General features: G+C 53.5%; 1 protein-coding gene across 2 annotated transcripts in view; it reads left to right on the top strand.

Moving 5' to 3' along the window:
- Positions 1 to 13,113: 13,113 nt before the first annotated feature.
- Positions 13,114 to 23,472, top strand: part of CRHR2 (corticotropin releasing hormone receptor 2) — a 45,789-nt gene continuing 35,430 nt past the window's right edge. For both annotated transcript variants that reach the window (XM_087429228.1, XM_004418863.3), the window contains exons 1-2: positions 13,114 to 13,200; positions 21,579 to 21,672. In XM_087429228.1, coding sequence (XP_087285354.1) covers positions 13,114 to 13,200; positions 21,579 to 21,672 — 181 coding nt within the window. The remainder of the gene's footprint in view (positions 13,201 to 21,578; positions 21,673 to 23,472) is intronic.

Genomic DNA, 23,472 nt, shown 5'->3' with positions numbered 1-23,472 from the left:
TGCTCTACCTGTGAGGCTAGGGTGCCAGGGTGCAGGACAGCAGAGATGCAGGACTTGATGTGTCCCCATTGCTCAAGCCTCAGGACTGTACACACACACACACACACACACACACACACACACACACACACACACCACCCCTCCTGCCCCACCGGAAGACTTCACACTCATCCTCACGTACCCTTGTTGGTTCATCTGTTCATTCACATATTCATTCGATCATCCATCCATTTCCCACTCATCCAATAATGACTGACAACTCACGGTGTGCCTAGGAGCTCAGCACCCTGCCTCAGTCACCTGCCCTGCTTCAGAAGCCTAAGCCACTAGAGCTGGAAGGGCCCTCAGAGTTCATCTAGTCCACGCTTCACCCATTTTAGAGATAAGAACAGGATAGTGACTTGCCCAGAGGCGCACAGGGACCAGAACCAGGACAAGGAAGGTGCCATGCCCACCCCACCCCAACCCCCATCCATCTGCATCTTCCCTTCAACTCTGCATCCCAGCACCCACACTGCACCTGCACACAGAGAGAGATCAAAAGGCTTTGGTTCAATGAATGATGGAATAAATTAATGAACAAGCAATGACTAAGTAAAACATAGGCAATGCTGAATTTCTACACAGAGAGAAAGGAGGAGAGAGAGAAGTTATCTTCTCTACTGAGGTAAAGAGGAGATTTCTGCCCTCCTCTTCAGCCTGATGAAGCGTGGGTGGTATGCCTGGGTGAGTGGGGCTGGAGAGGGGAAAGGGTCTAGGCAGCTGGAGGGTATGTTTGGGCTTCGGGTCCAGATGTTCACTGGATCACTATGTGCGCATCTGTGCCGAGCGATCGGGTCAGGCCCTGAGCCAAGTTGGGTGGTGAAGAGACCCTGACCTTAAGGAACTTAGTCGAAGGCAATAGTACCCAAACTTGAGCCTGCATCAGAATAACCTCCAGGACTTTTAAAAATGCAGATTGCTGCACATACACACACCCAAGACTTTCTGATTAAGTAGGTCTGAGGTGGGGCCAAGAGTCTGCATTTCTAGCAGGTTCCCAGGTAATGCTGATGCCGCTGATCTGGGATAGTAGTGCTTCTCAGTCCTGGCTGCTCGTTAGAATCACCTGGAAAGCTTTGAAACCACCCAGTGCCCAGGCTGCGTCCTTGCCCAATCACATCAGAATCGCCGGAGAAGAGACGCAGGCAGCAGAGCATCTCATACTTTGTCCAAGGCCGAGCACCTGTATTTTTTCCTTATCATTGTCAATCAATTGTAGACCAACACTTTTTAGAAATACAATAAAATAGATTTCTAGAAAAAATGAAATAAACCATAAAGATACACAAAATATATGCTCACATTTTTATTATTAGATTCAGCAAGCATAAAACTACTCTTATCAATTGCCGTAAAAGTTTCCTTATGCTTACTCTCAATTTCTGTACTTACTGCAGACCAGTAGCCAAAAGTTTACAAAGTGACAGCATCCATGGACACCCCTTTTGAGTAACCCTAGGCTGGACCCTCCTAACTAACTCTCAGCACCAGTCACAAGCCAGACAAAGATGACCAACAACCTAACACTACCTTCCCCAGGGAGTCATCTCTCTCCTCTCTCTGTTACATCTACAGTCCTCAATTCTGGATGAGCATCAAATCCCTTTTCCCATGTCTACAGGGCTCATCTTTATAAGGGCCAGAGTTGGGGGATTTTCTGAAATATTTTTTAAAACTTTGCTACTGGGAAAATCACTAACAGGAGGCTTGCTGAGAAAAGTACCATTTCCTTCCAGTCAGATTCCTGGTTGGGAAGTCAGCAATCTGGGTTCTTTAAATCTATTACCAACTACCTAAGAGGCAAATAATATTTTGGAGGGTGTCACTTTCCCTCCCTATGAACTGGGCAGAAAGGTGTCTCTGGACCCAGCAATGGCATCACTGTGGTTCCAATGATCTAAAAAATGCATATCGCCCCACAGATTCAGTTGCCAATGTCCAGGACAGAAATCATGATGAGATCCTCTTGGAAAGAATTCCCCCATTAACTAGTCACATAGCTAAGAGGTCTGATTATTAAACTGATGGCTGCTGTCCCTCCTACATGAATCCTGGCACCACCTCAGTATCAAATTTGCTAATTTGAATTGTTTGTCTTTTCCCAAAGGTGACCTGTTGATTCTTTGATGTTCAAACCTATGATCAGGTCACAGTCACGGATAGAGAAATGAATCTGGAGAAGCAGTGCGGCCTCCAATCTAGAGGGACTTAAGTCCCAGCTCTGACAGGGCCTCACTCTGGGGACCTGAGCAAGCCCTTCCCCTCTCTGGGCCTCACTTTCCACATCTACAATGAAGGGAATTAAACAAGATGTTCTCTAAAGTCACTTGCAAAGCTCTCTCTTCTGTATATTTGCCAATTATTGCTAGACTTTCGTCACAATGCAAACATCTATAAAAGATCAATGTCATTTCTGGTCCCCACCCTCAGGAGCAGGGTGGCCGGGGTGACCTCCTCCATCCTAGCCACATTTTCCAGTCACTTTCCCATGGAAAGCTTGTCACAGCAGGAGCTAGTCTGCGGTTGAGGATGTATGACGAACCAGGCACTGAACTAACCACTCTGCCTTGGTTAACCCACGTCATCCTCAGAGCAATTGAATGAGGTAGGTCCTATCGTGGGTACTATTCTGAGCTCCACTTTACAAAGGGAATTGTGACTCAGAGAACGGAAGTAACTCCCCCAAGGTCATGCAGCTAGAAGGCAGCAGACAGAATTCTAACCTGGCGGGCTGGCTTCACTCAACTTCTATTGCGCTCCTACTATGCGCCTATGACATAAGACCCTGCACAGAATCAATATTTGGGAACACCTGTCATGGTATTCATGTTGTGTTCAAAAACCAATTTCCCCTTCTTCCTGAGCAGCCAGGGGAAATGCAGGACAATCTGAATTCCCTTTGTCAATACTCTACATACCCGCCTAAGAGAACATTAGCAAATTGTGCGAAGAGATGCAATTCTCTGCACAAAAACTCCTATTATCCCCGAATCAATGGCTGCAGTGCTCAGTTGGAGAGCACTATCTTTCTTAAAGAAAGAAAAAGCTTTTGAGGGAAATTCCAATTCTCCCTTCACAAACAGCCTCCCAGTAATACCGACCAGAGGGGCAAGTCGTTGATGGCCAGGTGGGCTCTGAAATTCAGCAGGAGGGCTGGGTGGGGGGATAGCTGGTGTTCTTATTTCATAGCAAATCCTGAGAAAATAAAATTGATATTTCTAAGGACATGCAGGCCTTAGGTGGCCTTTCCTACAGAAAGACACCCTAGTATGGTGGTTAAGAGCATGGCTTCCTGATCCGGACAGCTTGGGTCCAACTCCCAGCTCCACGACTTATTATTGGCTGTGACCTTGGGCCTGTTCCCTATTCTCTCCATGCTTCAGTTTCTTCATCCCTAAAACAGAGACAGCAGCAAGGTTTGGTGAGGATTATATAAGTCCTACAGTATATGCAAAAGGATTAGAATCATGCCTAGCAGGGAACAAGGCTACATAGGCATCTGCTGTTATTATTACAATTTCAGGTAACTCACAAAGCCCGCTATTGGGAAATGCAGAAGCCAAGGGTTGACAGGTGGGATTTCACTTCCTCATTAAATACGCTCCCTTCTAAGAATAGTGTGATGGCCTTCCCTGAACACAAAGCAACAGCAATGACTTTCTTTCCCTTCTTTCCTGCACCGTCCAGTTGTGTCCATCTCCTCACCTTCCTTCACTGACTGTTCCAGCCCCCATGGCCTCCCAGCTCTCCTTATCACACCTCAGCCTGGGCTACTTCCTGTCTGCTGTGGGGGGGCGAGGGGGTCACCCTCCCTGAGAATGGGACCCGGACTTTTCCTCTGCTTCGCCTCCCACACCCCTCATCCCCCTGAATTGGCCGTGGTCACCTCTTCCCTTCCTCCCTGAGGAGAGCTGGCACAGGGCTGGGCCGACAGAAGAGATCAGGGGACTAACTAGCTCGGACTGACTGACCACAGGGCACGAGGTCGCTGAGAAGACATTCTGGGGTGAAACACTAGCCACAGCCTTCCATTCTGCAAAGCCATCTACCAAGCATGGCTTCCACCAGCCCTAGAAGGGCTGACTTCTTCTCTCTGACGCCTGCCAGGATTCTGCACTTTGTCCTAACTGACCCAGAAGCAGATCTCTCAATATTTTCTCTCCCACCACCCCCTGGGGGCTTGCATGTGGTGGGGGGTCAGGTACCCCAGTCTCCAGGCCCTGAATTAACCCAGAGGCCTCATTCTCCCTGTAGCCTCCAGCCTCCAAGTCTCCAACTAGAAATGGAGACCATGAGGCTGTGCAGCAAGGTGGCAAAAGGTCCAGGCCCGGGGGTCAGGAGGCCTGAGGTCTCCTCCCTGGTAGCCTTGCTTACATGCCCAGCCTAACCCACCCCACCTGGCTCCACCAGAGTAAGCCATAACCAACCTCCTCCTGCTAAAGGCCAAGTCCTACATTTTAAAATAATTTTTTTATTACTATTAAGAATACATATATATATACATTCTATTGGTTCTGTTTCTCTGGAGAACCCTGAGTAACACAGGCAAAAGTGAAACGACAGGGCTGCTCTGAGACCTTTGAGGGAACATCGTGCAGGCCAGAGGCCAGGGGAAAGGAGTGGCCTGAATGTGCCACCGTGGCTCTTATTTGAACTGTCTCAACCCCGCCTCTCTGGTGGTCTGCGGGCATGCTCATCCATTATTGGAGCTGTCCCAGTAAACAAGCCCAGTAGCACCCTGCTGTGGGGCCCCTAGCAGAGGAAAACCCGCAGGGAGGACGCTGCTCTCCCTCCCTGTCTCCCAGCAGACTGCAGGGACTTCAGTGGCAAGCACAGTCACAGTGTTCTGGCTCAGCAAGGTGGAGGATGGTCTCGCGGCAGAGCTTCCCCATAGCGGGAGTAGCCGCACCCCGCTCCGTGGTCGGGGGCTTGGGGGAAACCACGTGTGAGTCTGTGCAAGCCAGAGAGGAGAGACAAGAGAGGCATCAACAGGCCAGCAGCAGCTGGGACTCCGACCAGAGGTGACCATGAGAACATGAGCTCCCTGGAATACAGAACCTCCCGGGGAGTTCACTGAACCTCCCCTGGGACGCGGGATAGCATGCTTCCACCAACTTGAGTTTAATCTCAAAGGACAGCTGTCGTCACAGGGAAAGAGACACATGGGGGGCCGAGGAGAAAGCAGCCCTCACATGGTGGGGACACAGCTTCCCTCCTCTCCACAGGCCAAGGCATTGGCAGGAAGACAGGGCACAGAGCAGGCCTGGCGTCCTCCTTCAGGCCTTTCTTTGAGCTTGGGTTTGTTCAGTGTTTCCTTGTTTCTAGCTTATTTCTAGCCTTCAGCTCTGTTGGCGATTTTCGTATATCTTGGGGAGGTGGGAGGTGTGGATCAGGAGGTGCTAGGTTTTAGCTGTCATAACCTCCGTGTCCCCTAATTTGTACTTTTCAGGGCCTTGTCTTGTTCCAGGAACAGCTGAGGACCATGGGGAAGAGGAGATCAGAGTGGAAGGCAGTGGATTCCACCCCACGATACTGAAAGGCTGGCTCAGGCGGAGGGAGCAAAGCAGAGCTGCCACCCACCACCGGGCCAGGAAGGTTAGCAGAGGGTCTGCCCGAGAGGCCATCAGCCCCCAGCATGGAGAGTGGCCAAGCAGAGACCAGGGGACCCTGACAGGGAGGCCAGACCCCCAGGAGTCTCAACTTCAGCCTCTTCCCTAATCTGGGAGATAACATAAGGCAGCCAAGCTACAGAGATGATCCTTATCCCCACCTGACAGAGGAAAAGCCTGAGGCCCAGAGGCTGAAGCTTTTTTCCAAGGGCTGACAGCTGGTAAGTTGTGCAGCAGGACTGGAACCCTCCCTCCCAGTCCAGGCCCTGGACCAAGTAAGCAAGGCAGAGGACAAACCTTCCAGGCCACTGGCCTCACTACCACACCCGCCACCCCGTCCCGCCAGCCACCAGGAGAGCAGTCCGGAGTAGACGCGGTGTCCTACTCGGGTTTACCCTGGCTTGTTCTTTTGTCCTCCCGTGGCCCAAGGAGACTCCATTAGCAAAGGCTCCTCTTTGCCCTGCCAGTCTGGCACCAGTGGCCTTGGCCTTGTCCCCACATCTGCTCACATTCCCAGGTTCCGTCAGATGCTCCCAAGCCACCAAGCCACTGAGCCTGACCTTTGCCCAGCAAAGGGCTGAATCCAGGCCCAGCCAGCCTCACAGACCACTCACCTTTTATTAACCTGTGTCTCGGGCTCCTGCCCTCTGGGGCACCCACAAGTCAGCCCGAGGCAGAGGCAGCCTGGCCCAGAAGAGGAGGAAGGGAAATGTGTCCTTGGCTTAAGTCACTCTGCAGACGGAGAGGGGAGAGGAGTGGGCTGGTGGAGCAGCCAAGGAGAAGCCTCCTAGGGGGGAGCCCTCCTGTAAGTGTGAGGCATTAGGCCTCATGGGCCTTAGTGTCTTACCTGTCAAATGGGAACATGAATTGAGTGACTGTTACAGTCCTTTCCAGCTCTGACGTTCTCTTGGGAGAAGCATCAGGACCAGAACTCAGGCTACCACCACTACATATCTGCAGAGCCTCCTGATGGGTCTCCTGCCTCTGGGTGTGTCCCAGCCAAGCCATTCTCCACTCTGTTCTTTCTACAATGCCGATATAACCATGTCACCCCTGTGACTAATATCACCAGCCCACATACCTCCTGGCCACGGCTTGCCCACTGCTCAGCCTCACCTCAGTAGTCTCACCCCCATCCAGGATTGATTCCATCCCCACAAACTCCCTGCAGGTCCCGAGTGTGTCTCCTTCTCGCTCACCTCTGGGAGGCCCTCCCTCCACCTTGAACACCCCCTCCACTGGCCTCCACACCATCACCCTCAGCCAGCTGAGCTCTGTGCATCCTCCGAGACCCCGGTGGCTGTGTGGTGCTGGTGACTCCATACTCGCCCTTGCCTGTTCGCTGGTCGGTCTCCCCGACTACTCTGGGACCACCGCTGTGTCTTCTCTCCCTGCACCCTGCACGTCACAGGTGCTCAATAAAAAGATGTTGAATTCAAACTAAGGACTGTCTTCTGCCTTCCAGCCCAGTGCTCTTGTAGGAGTCCAGGAAAGGCGGACTGGCGTGGAAACATCCAGATTCTACCCATTGTGCCGAGAGCTTCTCAAATCCCTCTGTCCCTAACCACTCCCAGCCTCTTACCCTGAGACTCCTTTCATCCCCATTAATTCGTTCACTCGACAAAAATTTGTGAAGAACCTACTCCGTTCCAGGCACCCATGGTCATGCCTCGCACAGGGTCTTGCACACAGTGGGTCCTCAATTTTTGTTGACTTTGAACTGGAAGAAACAAAATAACAACAATGACATTCCCTCGAATTTCTGGCAAGCAGTGGTCTACATCTGTTCTCACTAGATGCTCATGATGGCCCTTTCATGGTCAGTGTTATTATTTTATTTTACAGGTAGGGGAACTGAAAGGAAAAGATGGAGGGAGTGAGATATGCATCACAGGGGCCACAGCAAACACTGGAGCAGGGGCAGAGGTGGCCCTGCAGACAGGACACCTCCCCAGGGAACAGCAGTGGCCGGTCCCGCACCACACTTGGGATCCCCTCCATGGGTTTCTGCCCAGCCCAGCCCATGGCGCCTATTCCTAGCAGGAGCCTGCACAGCGGACAGGGGGACAGCTGTGAAACCACAGACACGACAACCAGGAGCCAGGCCTGAGTGCCACTCGGCACTGAAGCCTGAAGTGTTCCGGAAAATACGAGCCCCACAGCTGTTCTCCAGGCACAAAGTTCAAGGCTCCTTCATGAGCAGGTAAAAACTCTGCCAGAGCTGACTCAATCCCTATTAATCAAGCATGATGACTTGCTTTTCTTTAGAGACGAGTGACAAGAGAGCTGATCATAACTCATACTTGGACCTGGCCTCCCTGAACCAGGATTTTGGAGGAAGAAAAAAGAAAGAGAGAGCAAAGTAATATCCCACCTAACCCACAAGAAAAAAATAAAAATAAAAAATGAGCAAAATCAATGCCTGTTGTTTTGGAAATGCTGTAAAATTGTGTTCTGAAATTGCATCAAAAAGCAGTATGAGCAGTCTGCCAAACTGAGGCTAAACAGGTGTCACCACAGCTAAAATAAGGACATAGCCTCACAAACCTGGGGACAAGATGTCACCTTGCCGTAAGGTGGGGGAGGGGAGCTCCCCCCCATCTGTTCTGGCATCTGGTCTGAGCAGCCTCAGTCCCAGATGAGAGATGGGGTTAGTGTGGTGGTCCCACAAGGCAGGACAAAGAGTCTGGCTGATGTCCCCTCTGTGAAACAGGCCCCACCTTTCCCTCAGACCCCACTCCAACTGAGATGCCATCTTCTCTCTTGCCTGGGCTGCTGTACCAGCTGCTCTGCTCTCTCTTTAACTCCAGACTTGCCATCTCCAACCCAAGACCACCCTGCTGCTCAAGAAAGCCTTCTAGAACGTAGATCCAACCCTGTCCCTCCCCTGCTCAGAGACACATGCAACGCAAGTGTCCTTAAGAACCTCAGTCCTCCAAAGTCACCCTTTCCTTTCATAGACACATACAGTGACCCAATTGCCCCGAGCCCATTAGATTTACAGAAAAGTCTGGGCTCTCCCCAACAGTTCTAGTCCCCAAACACGGGGATGGAGTGTCTTCCATTTTCCTGGTCACCTTTTATGATGAATTCTACTCCTGTTCAATTCCTGATCCCTTCTGTGTTGGTTAGAATTCCTAAGGTAGTGAGAAACAGAAACACACTTCAAACTAGTTCGGGCATCAGGGAAGATTCATTGGAGAACTCCCTAACCCGGGGCAGAGGCAAAGCGTGCTTCTGGCTGGCCAGGAACCAGAGCCTCAGAGGCCTCTCTTCTCTGCTCCCCTCTGGAGTGTGGAAGCTCATTCCTCCAGCTTGGCTTTCTCCAAACAGCAGCCAACAGCCACGCAGCTGCTGCACTTGGCATCTCTCAGTTTCTCCAAGAGAGAGGAATGGTCTCTCTCTTTGATGCAAAGTTTTAAAATCCTAGGGAGGGACTCTGATTGAGTTGGTTCAGATCAGCTGTCCCTTCCTGTACCAACCAACTGTAGTCATCGCGTGAGGTCCTCTCCTTTGTCCGGCCTGGTCGATGGCATTGGGCCAATCCACAGTGACCCACTGCCAATCAAATCACATGGTTGGAGTACAGCAGGCATGCTCAAGGAGGGGAATAATGCCCCCAAGGAGGCACAAAGCAGTTCCGGGAGGGCAGAACAATCTTAGATCTTACAATGGTTTGTGGTCCTCCAAAGAACCACAGTACATAACCAGATATACAGTATGTCTGTGGGATTACAATTTCATAGCAGGGAGGGCAATTAGGAAAAAAATTAAAAAGCCTCCTTCAGGAGGGTGCTAATAATGAAAAAAATGTTGAGAAACACTGGAGTAGAGGATGGAGCATCTCTCAGAAGGACAGGACCATTCTGGACAAAACAAAGAAATGTCCAGTACATCCTCCCACCTCCTGCAGCTGCTGACTCCTCTCCAGCCCTCGATCCGTACGCGGGTGCAGCACCTCCTCCTCATTCCCCAAGCACATGACGCAGGCTGTCCTGTACTGTGGCCTCGTGCTGAAGATGGAGGAGAGTGGAGGATAATCACAGCCCCGTTGCTAACGTTCACTGACCATTCACACCTCAGGGAAGCCCTTCCAGCCCATCCTTCCTCAGACCTGGCCTGCCCTGCAGTCCTTGCCCCCTCTTTTCCCTCTAAGTCCCTGGGACAACCCCCAGCCCAGATCCTAGCCCTTCTACCCCTTTGCCATCTTGCGTGCCAAGCCAGATCTAGGAATTTCCACACTTTACAAAGCAAATCACCCACCTCCCTGGTAGACCACCCTGTGTTGGTCTTTCATAACCAATAAGGGTCATGAAGGCATTTCAAAAATAAAAAGGCTCCTCTGCCCTGGAGTCTGCCCTTAGGCACACAAAGCTGATAAATGACAATTTTTATTTTTTTTTTTGAGGAAGATTGGCCCTGAGCTAGCATCTGTCGCCAATCTTCCCACTTTTTTCCTTTTTTATTTAATCTCCAAAGTCCCAGTAGATAGTTGTATGTCATAGTTGTACATCCTTCTAGCCTCTCTATGTGGGACACTGCCTCAGCATGGCTTGATGAGCAGTACGTAGGTCTGCGCCCAGGATCCGAACTGGCGAACCCCGGGCCGCCGAAGCAGAGTACGCAAACGTAACCGCGGTGTCACCGGGCAGGCTCTGGAACGACAATTTTAATTAGCCCGCCCAGATCACAGTTGTAGGCAGGGTGTCTTCCAACATCAGCAGCCCCTGAAAGCTGAGAAGGGCTGTCCAGAGGACATCCCAGAGGCTCAAGGGTTGTGTATGTTTTTTACTGTTGTTGTTGTTTGTTTTGAACCTATTGCATTTAGAGGGGTCAAGTCCAGACTTCCCTGACTTTCCAGGCTCCCCTAGGTCAGGTTTTTCAGGATGAGATGAGGATTCGCCTGCTGCGATTTGTAAAGGAAATGTTCCCAGGAGAGACTGGTAAGAGAGGGGGCAAACCAGGACAGAAAAAGAAGTCCGGCAGCAGTGAGATATGCCAAGCTAAGTCCTAGCCTCCCCTGACCCCGCAGGGCCCCCGGGTGTTAATTACACCTGGAGTTCATCCACCTCCAGGCAAAGGAGCACCAGCCAGTCAACGGCTAGGCATGCCTTTGGGGATTGGGGAAACTCCTGGGTACCTGGGGATCCCCTCCTTGGTGCAGAAAGCAATTGTAGTTGTCCAAGGGCAGTCTTCCTAAGAGTGTTCCAGGTCGGGGAGGAGGGGATGGATCTGGAAGCACAGGGAAAGCCCTGCCAGCAAGGAATCCGGCCATCACCAACGTACCTGCTCCGTAGATCTTCCTAGAACTAGATCTCGTCCAGTCTGTCCCCCACTCCTGGCCCTACACTGTCCCAGCCTCAGCCAGACCCCCGGCTGAGCCAGCCTGCACTTGCCTAGCTCCTGCTTCTGCTCACCCTGACTCCTCCATCCAGAGTAAAGGTGTCCCCTTCTCCGCCTGTTTAAATTCTTTATGATGCTCCTGCAGCATTTTTCCCCCCCAAAGCCCCCTCCCTCACTGCCCTGAGCTGCCCCAGCATTTGTGCTACCTCTTACCTCCCATCGCAGTTACTTGTGCCCAGATCTCACGGGCTCCACATCCCTTCCCTCTGCTGGCACACTCCCCACAGTCTACAAGGTTGGCCTTGAGGTCCCAGCCTCTGCTCTCTGCTTCACAGCGTCCATGTGAGGCTGGCCATGGAGACACTCCAGGAACACATGCTGAAGAGAACTGTTGGACCTCATGCTGACCCATCAACTCTTTCTGAACCTACACATCCATCAAAGTCTGGCTGAGTGGTCATCTCCCGCCAGGATCCTCTCTGATCAAGTTCCACCCCATCATCTTCAAATGAATGGGGAGATCTGGTCAACACTTCCTCAACTTTTCCCATAAAGATTCCCTTGCACCACATATCCCCAGTGGCTCTGTGCAACAGAGAAGGGAGGGGAAAAGATAAAAAGAGGAGGGAGAGACCAGGGCTCTACCCTCAGGAGTGCCTTCCCCCACCAAGCTGTTTGGAGACCACCAGCCTCATCCAAGGGGCAGTTAGAGAACAGTCCACATGGGGGTAGGGGGAGGAGCCAGAGGCTCAGGCTCAAGCCTGTGAGATTTCAGGGGAGGGCGATGTGGGAACAGTCAGGAAAGGCTGCTTGGAGGAAGGAGGTGGAGGGGAGGAGGACCTGAGGGACAGAAAAGTGTCCCCGGCAGACAGACTAGAGTGAACACAGTGTCTGAGTTTCTTGAACTCGGGCTGAGTTCTCCGGGACCTGTACCCACCTTGTCTGCACCCTCCAGGAAAAGCTCAGCGCCCCACTAATCGCATTCCTCAAATGCTTTCCCCTCAGATCCTAACGACGACGACGCTGGAAATGCTGCGTAAGTTTTTAAACACCCTGCACCAGGCCCACCTGTTGGAATAGTTCCAGAGGCCCCCCCAGAACAGGCCTCACCTCCTGAGCCCTGACCCAGCCCCAGGTTAGAACTTTCCCCACCCAAGATCAACACTGCTCAGCCCTGCCAGACATAAAGATCCTTGGGCAAATTTACTGAAACATACTAGTGCCTGGGTCCCACCCCAACCTATGAAACCAGAATCTCTGGGTGGGGCTTGGCACTGCTGCATTTGTTGTCATGGTTGTTTGGGGTTTTTATTTTTAGCATTTTATTTCAAATTTAAAGAAAAGTTGGAAGAATAATCCAAAGTATACACACATCCCCGTTGCCCAGATTTACAGATTGTTTCTTGCCCCATTTGTTTTATTGTTCTCTCTATATATGTATATCTGTGTGTATATTTCTGAAGCATTTGAAAATAAGTTACAAACAGGCTGCCTCTTTAGCCCTAAATGTGTATTTCCTAAGAACAGAAACATTCTCTTACCTACCCACAGTGCAGTTATCAAAACTGGGAAATTGAACACTGATACAGTTATTTAATCCGGCATCCACATTCAACTTGCAAGCGTCCCGGTGGGCACTGGTGCCCGGTGAAAGCACCCCAGACAGTCAGAACATGCCTGCAGGGCTGGGACACCTGGTGAGGATGAGACCCACCCAGCCCACCTATGCTCTGGCCACAGCCACAGCGAGACTCCTTGCCCCCATTCTCTATTCCTCTCTCCCGGCGGTGGGTAGCTACAGCCCTGGCAAAGGTGGTGGCGGATGAAGGCATTAACCCCTTCTCTGCAGGCGGGAGGCAGAGTCTGGCCCCTGGCTGCTGGGGCAGAAGCAGCTGCCCAGCGCCCGCTATAAATAACCTGGAGGGGCGGGCTGTGGGGCGGTGTCACCGCTGCCTTGGGGGAGGGGGCGAGGAAGAGTACCCCCTGTGCCCAGGGCCTTACCTTGGCCTGCTCCGCCGGTGGGGAGGGAGGAGGCCAATGCGGCTGTGGCCCGGGGGAGCGGCGGGCGGGGCAGAACAGCCGCGCTGGGAGGTGTGCTCCGGTCCCTAGCCGCTGGGGCATGGGGGGTCCCGCGGGGCCCCCGCGCCTCCTCCACGCCCCACACCCTCTCCTCTGCCTGCTCTGCCTCCTCCTGCCGCTGCTCGAAGTAAGTGCGGGGAGTGGGGGTCGGATCTCAGGGTGGGGGCGCCGGGAGCTGGAGCTCCGTGCTCTCAGGACTAGGGGCTGGGAGGGAGTCTTGGTGCTCGCTTCCTCGGCCTTTTCACTCAGCCCTGTTATGAGTTGGGTGGGCTTGTGCGCCGGGTTGGGATTGGGGATCCCTGTGCGGATCATGGGATGGAGATCTCCTGCCTAGGGAGGGGGGCAGGTGGAGAGGAGAGGGAACTCGAACACGACTGGGATAGGACAGGGAGACCCTTGTGGATGAGCAGAGCGTTCTGAGTGACGCCCTAGCATCCATGACACGCCCTTCCTCGGGTCCACAAATTCCCTCTTCCCTGTCCATTCTGTCCCCTCCTTCATGGATCCTTCTCCATATCCCCTGCAGGAGCCTCAAGTCTCTTCCTCACCCCACCCCAGTTCTGGCCCTTCCTCCCAGTGGACCCCCAGAGAGCTGCCCCCATCCCCTGCACCCTGTCCTCACCCTCTTCTTAGTGTCTCAAACCAGGCAACCCCAGTACCAAATGAGCAATGGGGCAGAGGGAGCACGGGGGTGGTTTCTCAAAACTGTGGGTGCCCTTTGCCCAGAGTCCGGGTCTGCAGGTGGGGGCTGGAGCAAAGGGATGGAGAGGAGCTATAAGGAAGGAGCTTTTGAAGAAGGGAAGTGAGGCTGAGAGGGAGTGATTTCCAGAAACAGATGCGGGAGGAATCTCCCTCTAACCCTCTCCCCATTTTACAGATGGGGAAACTGAGGCTCAGAGAGAGCAACCTGTCCTAGGCCCCACTTTTCATGAAGAGCCACGGCATTAAAAGGGTTCAGAGGGCAAAGAGGGGCCCGGAGACCACACAATGCCAGGGACAGAGCCAGGCTGGAAGTCAGGAGGCCTAGTCCTGTCCCCACTCCAACAAAGACCAGCCTTGGGGCCCATTTCCTGGGCCTCGATGTCCCCATATGTACACCGAGGACTCATTCATTCAATATTCATTCAAGACAGGTAGCAAGCATCCAGTGACTGTGGCAAAGTGGCTTTTCCGACAGACCTTATTCAAATCCCTGCTTTGCTGCTTAGCGTGTGACCTTGGACACATTACTCAAATTTTCCGAGCCTCAGTTTCCTCATTTGTAAAATGGGGATGGTGTTGGTGCTTACTGAATAGGGCTGTTGTGAGGAACAGATGAGATATACAAGGAAAGCTCTTAGCACCATGCCCAGCACAGAGCAAGCACTCGGTAAATGCAGCTATGGTTCTGTGCCCGGCACTAGAGATTAAGTGTGACCACACCAGGGGCCCTGCCCTCCCAGGGGGTCTGGTCACGTGGAGGGGAAGGGTGGGCACCATGCTGAGGTGTGGTCAGTGCCCCGATGGTCAGGCTGCCCCTAGACCTGCCAGGCCCTTGTAGTGACATTGCAGACTGTATTTGGGGGGAGGTTGTGCGGTGGATTCACCCCCACCCCCCACCCACCACCCCCAGGTCCTGGGCTTTAAGCTCTTTTTGTCCCCTCCCACTCATTCCCAGGGTGTGTGCCTTCCAAGAGAGCTGGGTGTTAGGTCCCGGGTTGCCCCTCGGCCCTCCCCTCTGGAGGCTATGATGCTGGCCGCCCAAGCTGGTTAGATGGAGAGGGCTTCTGGTTGCTCTCCAGAGCAAGGCCAGGCAGAAGGGATCTGTGGCAGGGTACCCTGAGTTCTGGGGACGCCAGAACCGGGAACTTCAGAGGCAACAGTCCCTTTAAACTCCCTTTAGAATCAGCCCAGGCCCTGCCCCTAGCTCCCTCCATGACCCCAGTCTGAGACAAGAGACTAGTTACTCATCATGTAACCAGCTAGAGAGGAACTAATCTGCGGTCTTTCTGGCCCCAAAGCGCAGCCTTCCCTGCTCTGAGCCTTCATGGTAATGGGATTTATTTCTGGGTCCTGGTCCAACTATTCTGAGATTTCTGCTCCAGAGCAGGTGGTGGGGAGGGAAGGTGACCCAGGAGGGGCCTGGCCTCCAGCCCTCTCATTTATTCACTCAGTGCTTAAGGAGGACCAGGCGGTGAGGACACAAGGGTGAAAACACCCACCCGATGGAGTCATAGCCTAGAAGGAGACCCTGGCAGGAAGAAAATAATGGCGAAGAATTAAGTGTGTATTTACAAACTCTGGCCACGGGAACTAAGAAAAAGCGTGTGCAAGTGTGAGAGCCTCTGACAGGTGGGCAGGATGGCAGGGGTGGCCGTGGGATGGTCGGAGAGGAGGGCTGAGGGGAGAGCAAGCAGCGGGGAAGGCCCCGGAGCCCCGACCCTGAGAAGAGATGGTGTGAGGCTGCAGGGGGCATGGTGGGTCCCTAGTGGGCTCCGATTTCTAGCCCAAGGGTGTGGAGGGGAAGGGCCTGACCTAATCTGCAATTGGGGAAGTTCCAGCTGGTGGTTGGGTGGGGAGGACACCCTGCACCCTGTTCCAGCCCACACCGCAAGAGCCCGGAGGAGCCAAGCCTTGACCCTGGTGCTCTCGGGGTGCCCTCTGAGGCCTTTGGGAAGCTGCTTTGGGGGCAGCGCTGTAATCATGCAGCCTGCCCTGGGCACCCAGTGCTGTGCTAAGCACTTTACTAAAACATCGGGAAAGTGGATCGGTTATTTACAGATGGAAACAGACGTTCAGTGAGGCTGAGGAATGTGGCTGCTGGATTCCAAAACCCTCCATTCTAACCTTTCGAGCTGCTTGCCTCCTCCTCTGTGAAGATCCCAGGAGTCTACCAGCCCCTTTTGGCTGGGTCCAGCCCCTTGGACCTTTGAGGGGCAGCAAGATACTCCCCGCTGACCCCAGGGTCTCAGGACAGCAATTCTGTGGCCTCCTGCTCCAAGTCCGGGCTTCTGGGCGGGGCCATCTGTCCTGAGAAGCCTCAGCAAAGAGAGAAATCCCCGCCAGGGCCCGGGGCCCCAGAAGCCTGGAACCTTCCTGACCTGCATGGCCCTCCCCAAGACCAAGGCCAGGGCCCTGCACATACCCCCACACACCAGGGTCTGCTGGGTGGGCGGCTCAAGGGCCATTTGCCAGAAGCTAACTCATCTAACGACTTTTTCCAAAACTTCAACTACTTTCTGAGTGTTTTCTAACCTAATCAGCTAATTTAGTCTCTCTGTTTTTGCCATTTTGTAGATGTTTAAGTATTTTTTAAAAAACCAATTTGTCTGAGCGCATTACCTACTTAATTTTGTATTCTTAGTAAGTCTCCAATTTACAGCACTTTACCAATTACGGGACTCTTCTATATCCTCTTAGCTGTCATTTTCTACTTTATCTAATTTTAACAATTTTTAGGACTCCTCAACCGGTTTGTCTAAAGTCACTTTATTCAAAATTCTAATTTTTTAAGATGTCATTTCAATCCACCGGAGGAAAGGATAGACTGTTCAATAAGCTTATTTTGTTTATTCTATTTAGCAGCTACGCAGGCCTCCCACATGCTCAGCACTGTTCTAGGCACTGACATACATTACCTATTTTAGCTTCACACTAACCCTAGGGGCTAAGACCATCGTTATCCCCATTTTACAGATAAGAAGCTGAAGCAAGGTCATGTGCCCAAGGTCACTCAGCTGGTAAGTCACAGGGACCAGCTTCAAACCACACAGCCTAATCCAGATTCCCTTCTCTTCACAAAAATTTAATTAGGACACTCAGACAAATGCCAAAACAAATCAGAAAGGGATAACTTTTTGGCAAACTGGACATTCAATGAGTTGATAATTGAGATAATTTTAGGCCTAGTGACCTGTTATAGGGCCTCTTGCCGGCCAGCCCCGCCCCCTTTATTGGGCCAAGGTAGTCCCTCCCTCCTCCTGCATCTGCCTGGGTGCCCTCCCCCCCCAGATGGCTGTGTGCAGGGCCCAGGGCTTGACACAGGTAAGGGGAGAGGGACAGAGGAGAGAGGGAGCCATGGGTTTCCAGAGGTGAAAGAACATATGATAAGGAGAAGCCTGGAAGTTTCTCCAGGCAAGATGGAGGCTGAATTAGGGCTGGAAGGGAAGTGGGGCGTCTTAGGAAGAGGGACCTGCTAGAGCAGAGATTCAGGGGTAGGAGAGCCTGCTGGAAGCTGCTGCAGGCTCTTGGGGTCCTCACTTGACATCCAGCACCCAATAAGTTAGAACCGAGTATCTAAAGTCTCCCCTTCCAGGACGCCTGCCCAGATGTATCAGAAATCATTACCTATCATGATTCTTCATATATGAAGGAAGTTATATCCTTCATATAACTTTCAGTCCCTCACCCTCTGCCTCAGCCAGCCTCAGCCTCCTCTGTGTCTGCCTCCTCTTCATCTTCCTCCCTCTTCCTCCCCTCCACCTCCTCCTCCCCTTCCTTTCTCCCCATCCTCCCTCCTCTTCCTCTCCTTCTCTCCTCTCCATCTCCTGCTCTCCAGCTCTCCACGGTCCCCTCTCCTCTTGCCCTGTCTCCTCCTCTTTCCCTGAGGCAGGGCCTGAGCTGCTTCCTCCTCCATCCCTAGCTGAGGCTAAAGGAAACGAATGAAGGAAAGAAAACAGTGGGGAGGCATCCTCTCCCTCCGGATGAGTCCTTCTCTGACCTTGGGCAGAGGGAGAGGCGGGAAGAGAGCTCACCCCATTCCCCTCTGGTTCCTGGCAGCCCGGCCACAGGACCTGTGGTCCCATAAAGCTCCCAGGCATGGACCAGGGGCTAAATTTAGACAAAGCTTTGTCACAAGGCCAGGAGGGAGCACTAGGCTGGGCCAGACCTCCTGGCTCCAGGGAGGTGGCACCTTGGGGCCTGCCTGGCCCCTGGGGCACAGATTCTGCCTGGACAGGGCCCAAGGTGGAGGAACGACAGCTGACATCTTCGCTCTGACCTGCTGCCTCCTCTCCCTGCCAGGGTCTCTGCCATGCGCTCTTCCAATTCCAGGCACACAGAGGCCGGAACCAGGACCTGTGCTGACCTCACATCGAAAATTTAGAGAGAAGGAAATCTGACAAGGAGGAAAGGCCAGAACCTGAGCTCCCAGGATTGGGGGCAGGGGTGCAGCTATACCTGGCTGCAGGGTCCATGGTCTCATCCATCTATCCAGTCAGCCAACAAGCATTTATTGAGCACCTGCTGTGTGCCAGGCTCTGGAGCAGGAACTGGGGACATGGATGTGAGCCAGACAGATGAGGTCTCTGAGCTCCTGCAGCCTGTAGTTTCATGGGGCAGGTGTGAGGGGTGGGGAGCAGCTCTTGGTCCCTGGGACAGCCAAGAGCTGAGCAGTACAGAAGTCCAAGATGTCTCCCTCAGAAGAGAGATTAATGAGGTCTCCAGGGGGCTCGGACGTTGTAGAACCCAAACTTCTCCCTTGTATAAGGCCCTGCTTGGCTGGCTGGGTCTGCCCCCGCTCCTCCTCTGACCCCGCTGTCTGCCTAGAGGCCCCCACTCTGCTGTGGTGAGAGCGGCTCCTCACTGGAGTGGCCTCCCAAGACCCACAGCCACCTGGTTTGGGGCTGGGGTCCTCTCAGCATCCATGGACCACAGGCCATCACTTCCTCACCCAGGACCAGCTCTTCTGTGTGTATCTGACCAAGCCACAACCTACCAGACTGTCCGCCCAGTCCTGTCTCTGCCCCTTCCCTACCGTGTGGCCTTGCGAGGTAACTTCGCCTCTCTGGGCCTCAGTTGCCTCATCTGTAAAGTGGGGTTATTCACAGCTACCTCAGAGGCTGTTGTGAGGACTAACTGAGCTGTCGTCAAGCATTTAGAGCTGTGTCTAGCACATAGTCAGTGCCGACTTCACATCAAAGACGCTGCTCCTTCCCCCTGCCTCCCTCCACCCTCTTAATGGCATCCTCAAGCCAGAGGCTTGCTGTTCCCTGAGCAGGCCCTGCGCTTGCCAGCCTCCCAGCTTTTCCTGCTCAGCTCCTGCCCCTGGGACCCCTTTCTTCTCTTCTCACCCTTCACTCTGCCTTGCACCAAGTCCTCCATCCTCTTGGACTCAGCTCCAGTGCCCAGTCCTCCATGGAGCCCCCAGTTTCCTCACCCAGCACTCATTGAGCACTGCGGAGCGGTGAGCCCAGTGAGGGGGTGCAGGCTGCGTCTTTGGGGGCCCAGTGTCCACGGGAGGGTTGCTGCGGGCCGAGGGGAATCTGGAAAATTGGGGAAGGAGGAACACAGGGTTTCTAGGAAGCTTTTCTGGAGGCGACGGGTTTGAGCTGGACCTTGAGACTCCCCACAAGGGGGCTTGAACCCTCCATCTCTGAGCTCTCTAACTGGACCCCTCCTAAAGTCCTTGACAAGAGCCACCATTTAACACATGCTTTCTCTTGACATATGGTAATTTGTTTAATGCGCACAAAAACCTTGTGGGGTTCGTATTATCCCCATTTTAAAGATGAGGAGGCCAAGGCTCGGAGAAGTTAAGTAACTTAGCCAAGACCACAAAGCTAAGAAGCAGCATCCACAGAGCCCTGAACATGGGGATGTTTGCAGTCTCCCCATTTCGAGATCTCGTCACCCAGATCTTGGGGTGTAGTTATTCATGGCTGTGTCTCTGCCTTCCCTGGCCCACCATGCACTTTCTGAGGGCAGCGGCCTCTTCCTCCTCCTCCTTGCCTACCCACCACCACCACCAGCAGCAGCTCTGCCCAAAATAGGCACCTCCAGGGTATCTTGTGGGTTTGAACTAAGTCAAATCCACCCAACCATCCCCTTGAAGAGAATGAGTGTCTTTGGCTGTGCCAGCTTATTGGACCAGCAGAGAAGTTACAGGAGATGGAGCTCAGATCTGGGAGTTATTCCAAGATCCGCTTGCCCATTTTGCCCAGGCTCTAGCAGCACACATCGATGCTGAGCACAGCGATCTGGGCTCCAGCACTTTGCTCAGCAAGGAGGCTCAGCCACAGCCTCAGACCACAGTGTCTGATACAAGGACAGCCCGGCCATGCCTGAGTCCTGGGGGAGGGTGCCCTGACTCCACTCCATGGCTTCCGAGCCAGATGTTCAGACTCCCCCAAGGTTGAACATGAAATACCTGAGTGACAGGGTCATAGTGTGGCAGTTGAGGGCTTTGAGAGAAGGAACTTGCATCTAAGATGCAAAATCTGGTCGGCCTGAGGGTCCACTGTCAACACTGCATGCCTCTGGGTTGAGCGTTGCCTCTGCCATGACCTCCAGAGGCTGGCGACTCCCTGGGAACTCAGTGCCCCCAGGGAGGGCGTTACTAGCTTCTTCTCAGACAAGAGGAAGGGGGCTGGTAAGGGGGTGCGGAGCCAGGCCTAGGGCCCACACTCTCCCCAGACCCAGCTGGGTGGGTCTCAGTTCCTCTTGGAAGATCCAGGACCCAGAGAATCCCCTCCCCTCCCCAGCCCACCTCACCTGGTGGCCGGGGGCTCACTGGGCCAGCAAGGCCTTCCTGATGCCCAGGAAGCTGATGGTGAGGAGCTCCTGGCAGGCCCTGGGACACGTGAACAGCAAGACCATGGCCCCCAGTGCCTGTCCTGCATGCCAAGAGGCCAGAGCTCCCAGCTCACGGCTCAGGAAGCCCCTTAAAGCAGCCAAATACACACATTACACACACACTACACACACACACCCCACACACCATGCACACTACACAAAGACACATGCACACACACACCATGCACAGTACACACAGACACATGCACACATACACCACACACAGACACACACTGCACATCCTGTACACGTACTACTCATACACACAACCACACACGCTACACAGACATAATGCACACACCACACACATACGCCTCACACACACACAGCATACGCCCCTGCTTCCCTGCACTCCCTCTGCACCCTGCACTGTGGGCAGAGTTGGCAGATTCCAGGTGCAGTGAGTGCCTGTAAGTGGGGTCTGTGCCGCCCGGGACTCTCCAGGGACAGGGGACTGTGCTGTCCTATCTGGCCAGGTGGGGTCATTAATTAGGAGCTCCAGGCCAGCGTGGTGAGGCAGAGCATGTGGCCTCCGGCCTCAGCACAGGAAATGGACCGAGCCTATGTGGGGAACGTGATGTTTGAGGCCTGGCAGGCTCTGGCCCTAGGGACATCCTGGGGCAAACATTGATCCAGCTGCCAGGGAGGGAACACCTGACAGGCAGGGGAAGCAGGGCAGGGTGGGGGTGGGGGGCTGCCCACTGGTGGGGCAGTGTCTTTTGGAATTCTGGAATTAGGAATGTCAAGGTTGAGAGGGGCACACCAAGTCATCTCGCATATACATGCACTAGTGCACAAATTCGTGCATTCGCACACACACTGGTCACGGAATAGGAAATATAGTGGTCTTGGGAGGAATAGGGGAAGGGTGAGAACAGGGCAGGGGGGACAGACATGTGCTGTCAATGGCTAGCCAGGGCCTGACCTCTGACCCTCATCCCTCCTATCCCCTAGGCAGCTGGGTCCAGCCAGGCATCCAGAGAGCAGCCCCTGTGGGCCCTGCTGGAGCAGTACTGCCATGCGGTCACGACCCTCGCCAACATCTCAGGTACGCAAGCCCCTGCCACCACCCTGCAGCGGACCCCAGGAGATGAGGGTGGGCCTCGGGACCTGGGGGAGGAAACAGCTCTCCTGGGCCAGCGCAAGCTCCGTGGGGGTGGACAGTGACTGGCTTCCCGTCCCAGCTCTTGTCTCCGTCCTTGGGCAGGCTCCTTCCCCAGGTGGGGCTCAGGCTCTTCACTGGTGATGAAGGGCTTGGCGGGGAGTCTTCCTCCAGCTCCCAGCTCCCTCTCCCAGCTCTCTGCTCCGCACACAAAGGAAGCAGCTGGGCTGGCACTCAAGAGCCTGAGGAGGGGACGCCCCTCTGCTTTCAAACTTGAGCGAGGCCAGCAGAAGGTGTAAAACACATTCGCAGGTTGCCGTAGCTACAAGCGTCACCTCCTGGTTAAGGACCTGCGGGCGAAGCAGCAGCCGGGCCCCTGGGTTCTGACGTCTCAGAGTTTCCTGGCGGCTGATTCAGAGTCAGAGTCAGCCGCTGCAGAGCTCAGAACAGCCCTGGGCTCTCACGGCCCCGGGCTCCTGAGAGATGTCCCCAGGGCCCCACCCAGTGTCCTGGCCTTCTCAGGTCTGCATCCATAGAAGCAGCAGGGAAGGAGGAAGATGGGGTAGGGAGGTGCCCCTGGGACCCGGAGCTGCTGCCAGGGCACAAGGAGACAAGGGTGCTAGTCAACACTGGGACCCAGCACCAAACACAGCCTGAGTGGCACCTCAAAGAGGAAAGCCTTTGTTGCCTGCCCTCCTTACAGTGGCATGGTCACGAGCTCAGGTGTTGGGGTCAGACCCGAGTCTGGATCCTAGCTCCTCCACCCAGCAGCAGTGCGACCCTGGACTAGTCACCTAATGCATCTGTGTCAGTTTGCTAGGGCTGCAGGAAAGTACCACAGACTGGGTGGCTTCAACAACAGAAATGTATTTTCTCACAATTCTGGAGGCTAGAAGTCTGAGATCAAGGTGTCGGCAAGGTTGATTCCTTCTGAGGCCTCTCTCCTTGGCTTATAGATGGCCGTCTTCTCCCTGTGTCTTTATCTTCCCTCTGTGCATGTCTGTGTCCTAATCTCCCTTCTTACGAGGAGTCCAGTCTCATTGGATTAGGGCCCACCCTAATGGCCTCATTTTAGCTTAATTACCTATCTCCGAAAGAGGCCACATTCTGAGGTCTTGGGGGCTAGGACTTCAACATATGGATTTTGAGGGACATAATTCAACCCATAACACCGTCTGAGCCTCAGTTTCCTCATCCATTAGGAACGGGGCTAAGTCGACCTTAGGGGCTTACTGTGAAGGTTGAACAAGAGACCATGGAGACCCCAGCATGGGCCATGTCGAGCAGCAGGAAATGGAGGCCCCCTATTTCAGGAGGGCCCAACCTTCCCCTCACCAGAGCTCTTTGCTCTCAGAGGCAGCACTCGTTCACAAGCAGACCCACCACCTTCTCCCTGCCCTCCCCTCCCCTGCAGCATGTGGCACAGACCCTCACCTTCCTGTGACCCCTGATGGATGGTACCCCATCCTCCCCTCCTCTGAGTCTAGGGGAGAGGGTCCCAACTTCTCCAAACACAAAGCCTCCCCTGCTTAACTTGTAATATCATTTTTCTGTTTACAAACAGAATATTATATATATAATATGGAAAAAATGTTTTTAAAAATGAAAGAAGACACGAAGTACTCATTTTGCCACAACCCAGGAATTTTTATAACATTTCTATCCCCCAGGAGTTTATCAATCCGTAGAGCCTCATGTTGTTTCTTTTTTTTTTTTAATTTCCACAAAACTGGGATGCTGCTATGT

Source organism: Ceratotherium simum, chromosome 1 (assembly GCF_057802395.1).
Source record: "Ceratotherium simum simum isolate JZ-2026a chromosome 1, ASM5780239v1, whole genome shotgun sequence".
NCBI lineage: Eukaryota > Metazoa > Chordata > Mammalia > Perissodactyla > Rhinocerotidae > Ceratotherium > Ceratotherium simum.
The sequence above is the reverse complement of the archived record's forward strand: the minus strand, read 5'-3'. Positions and strand labels throughout refer to the sequence as shown.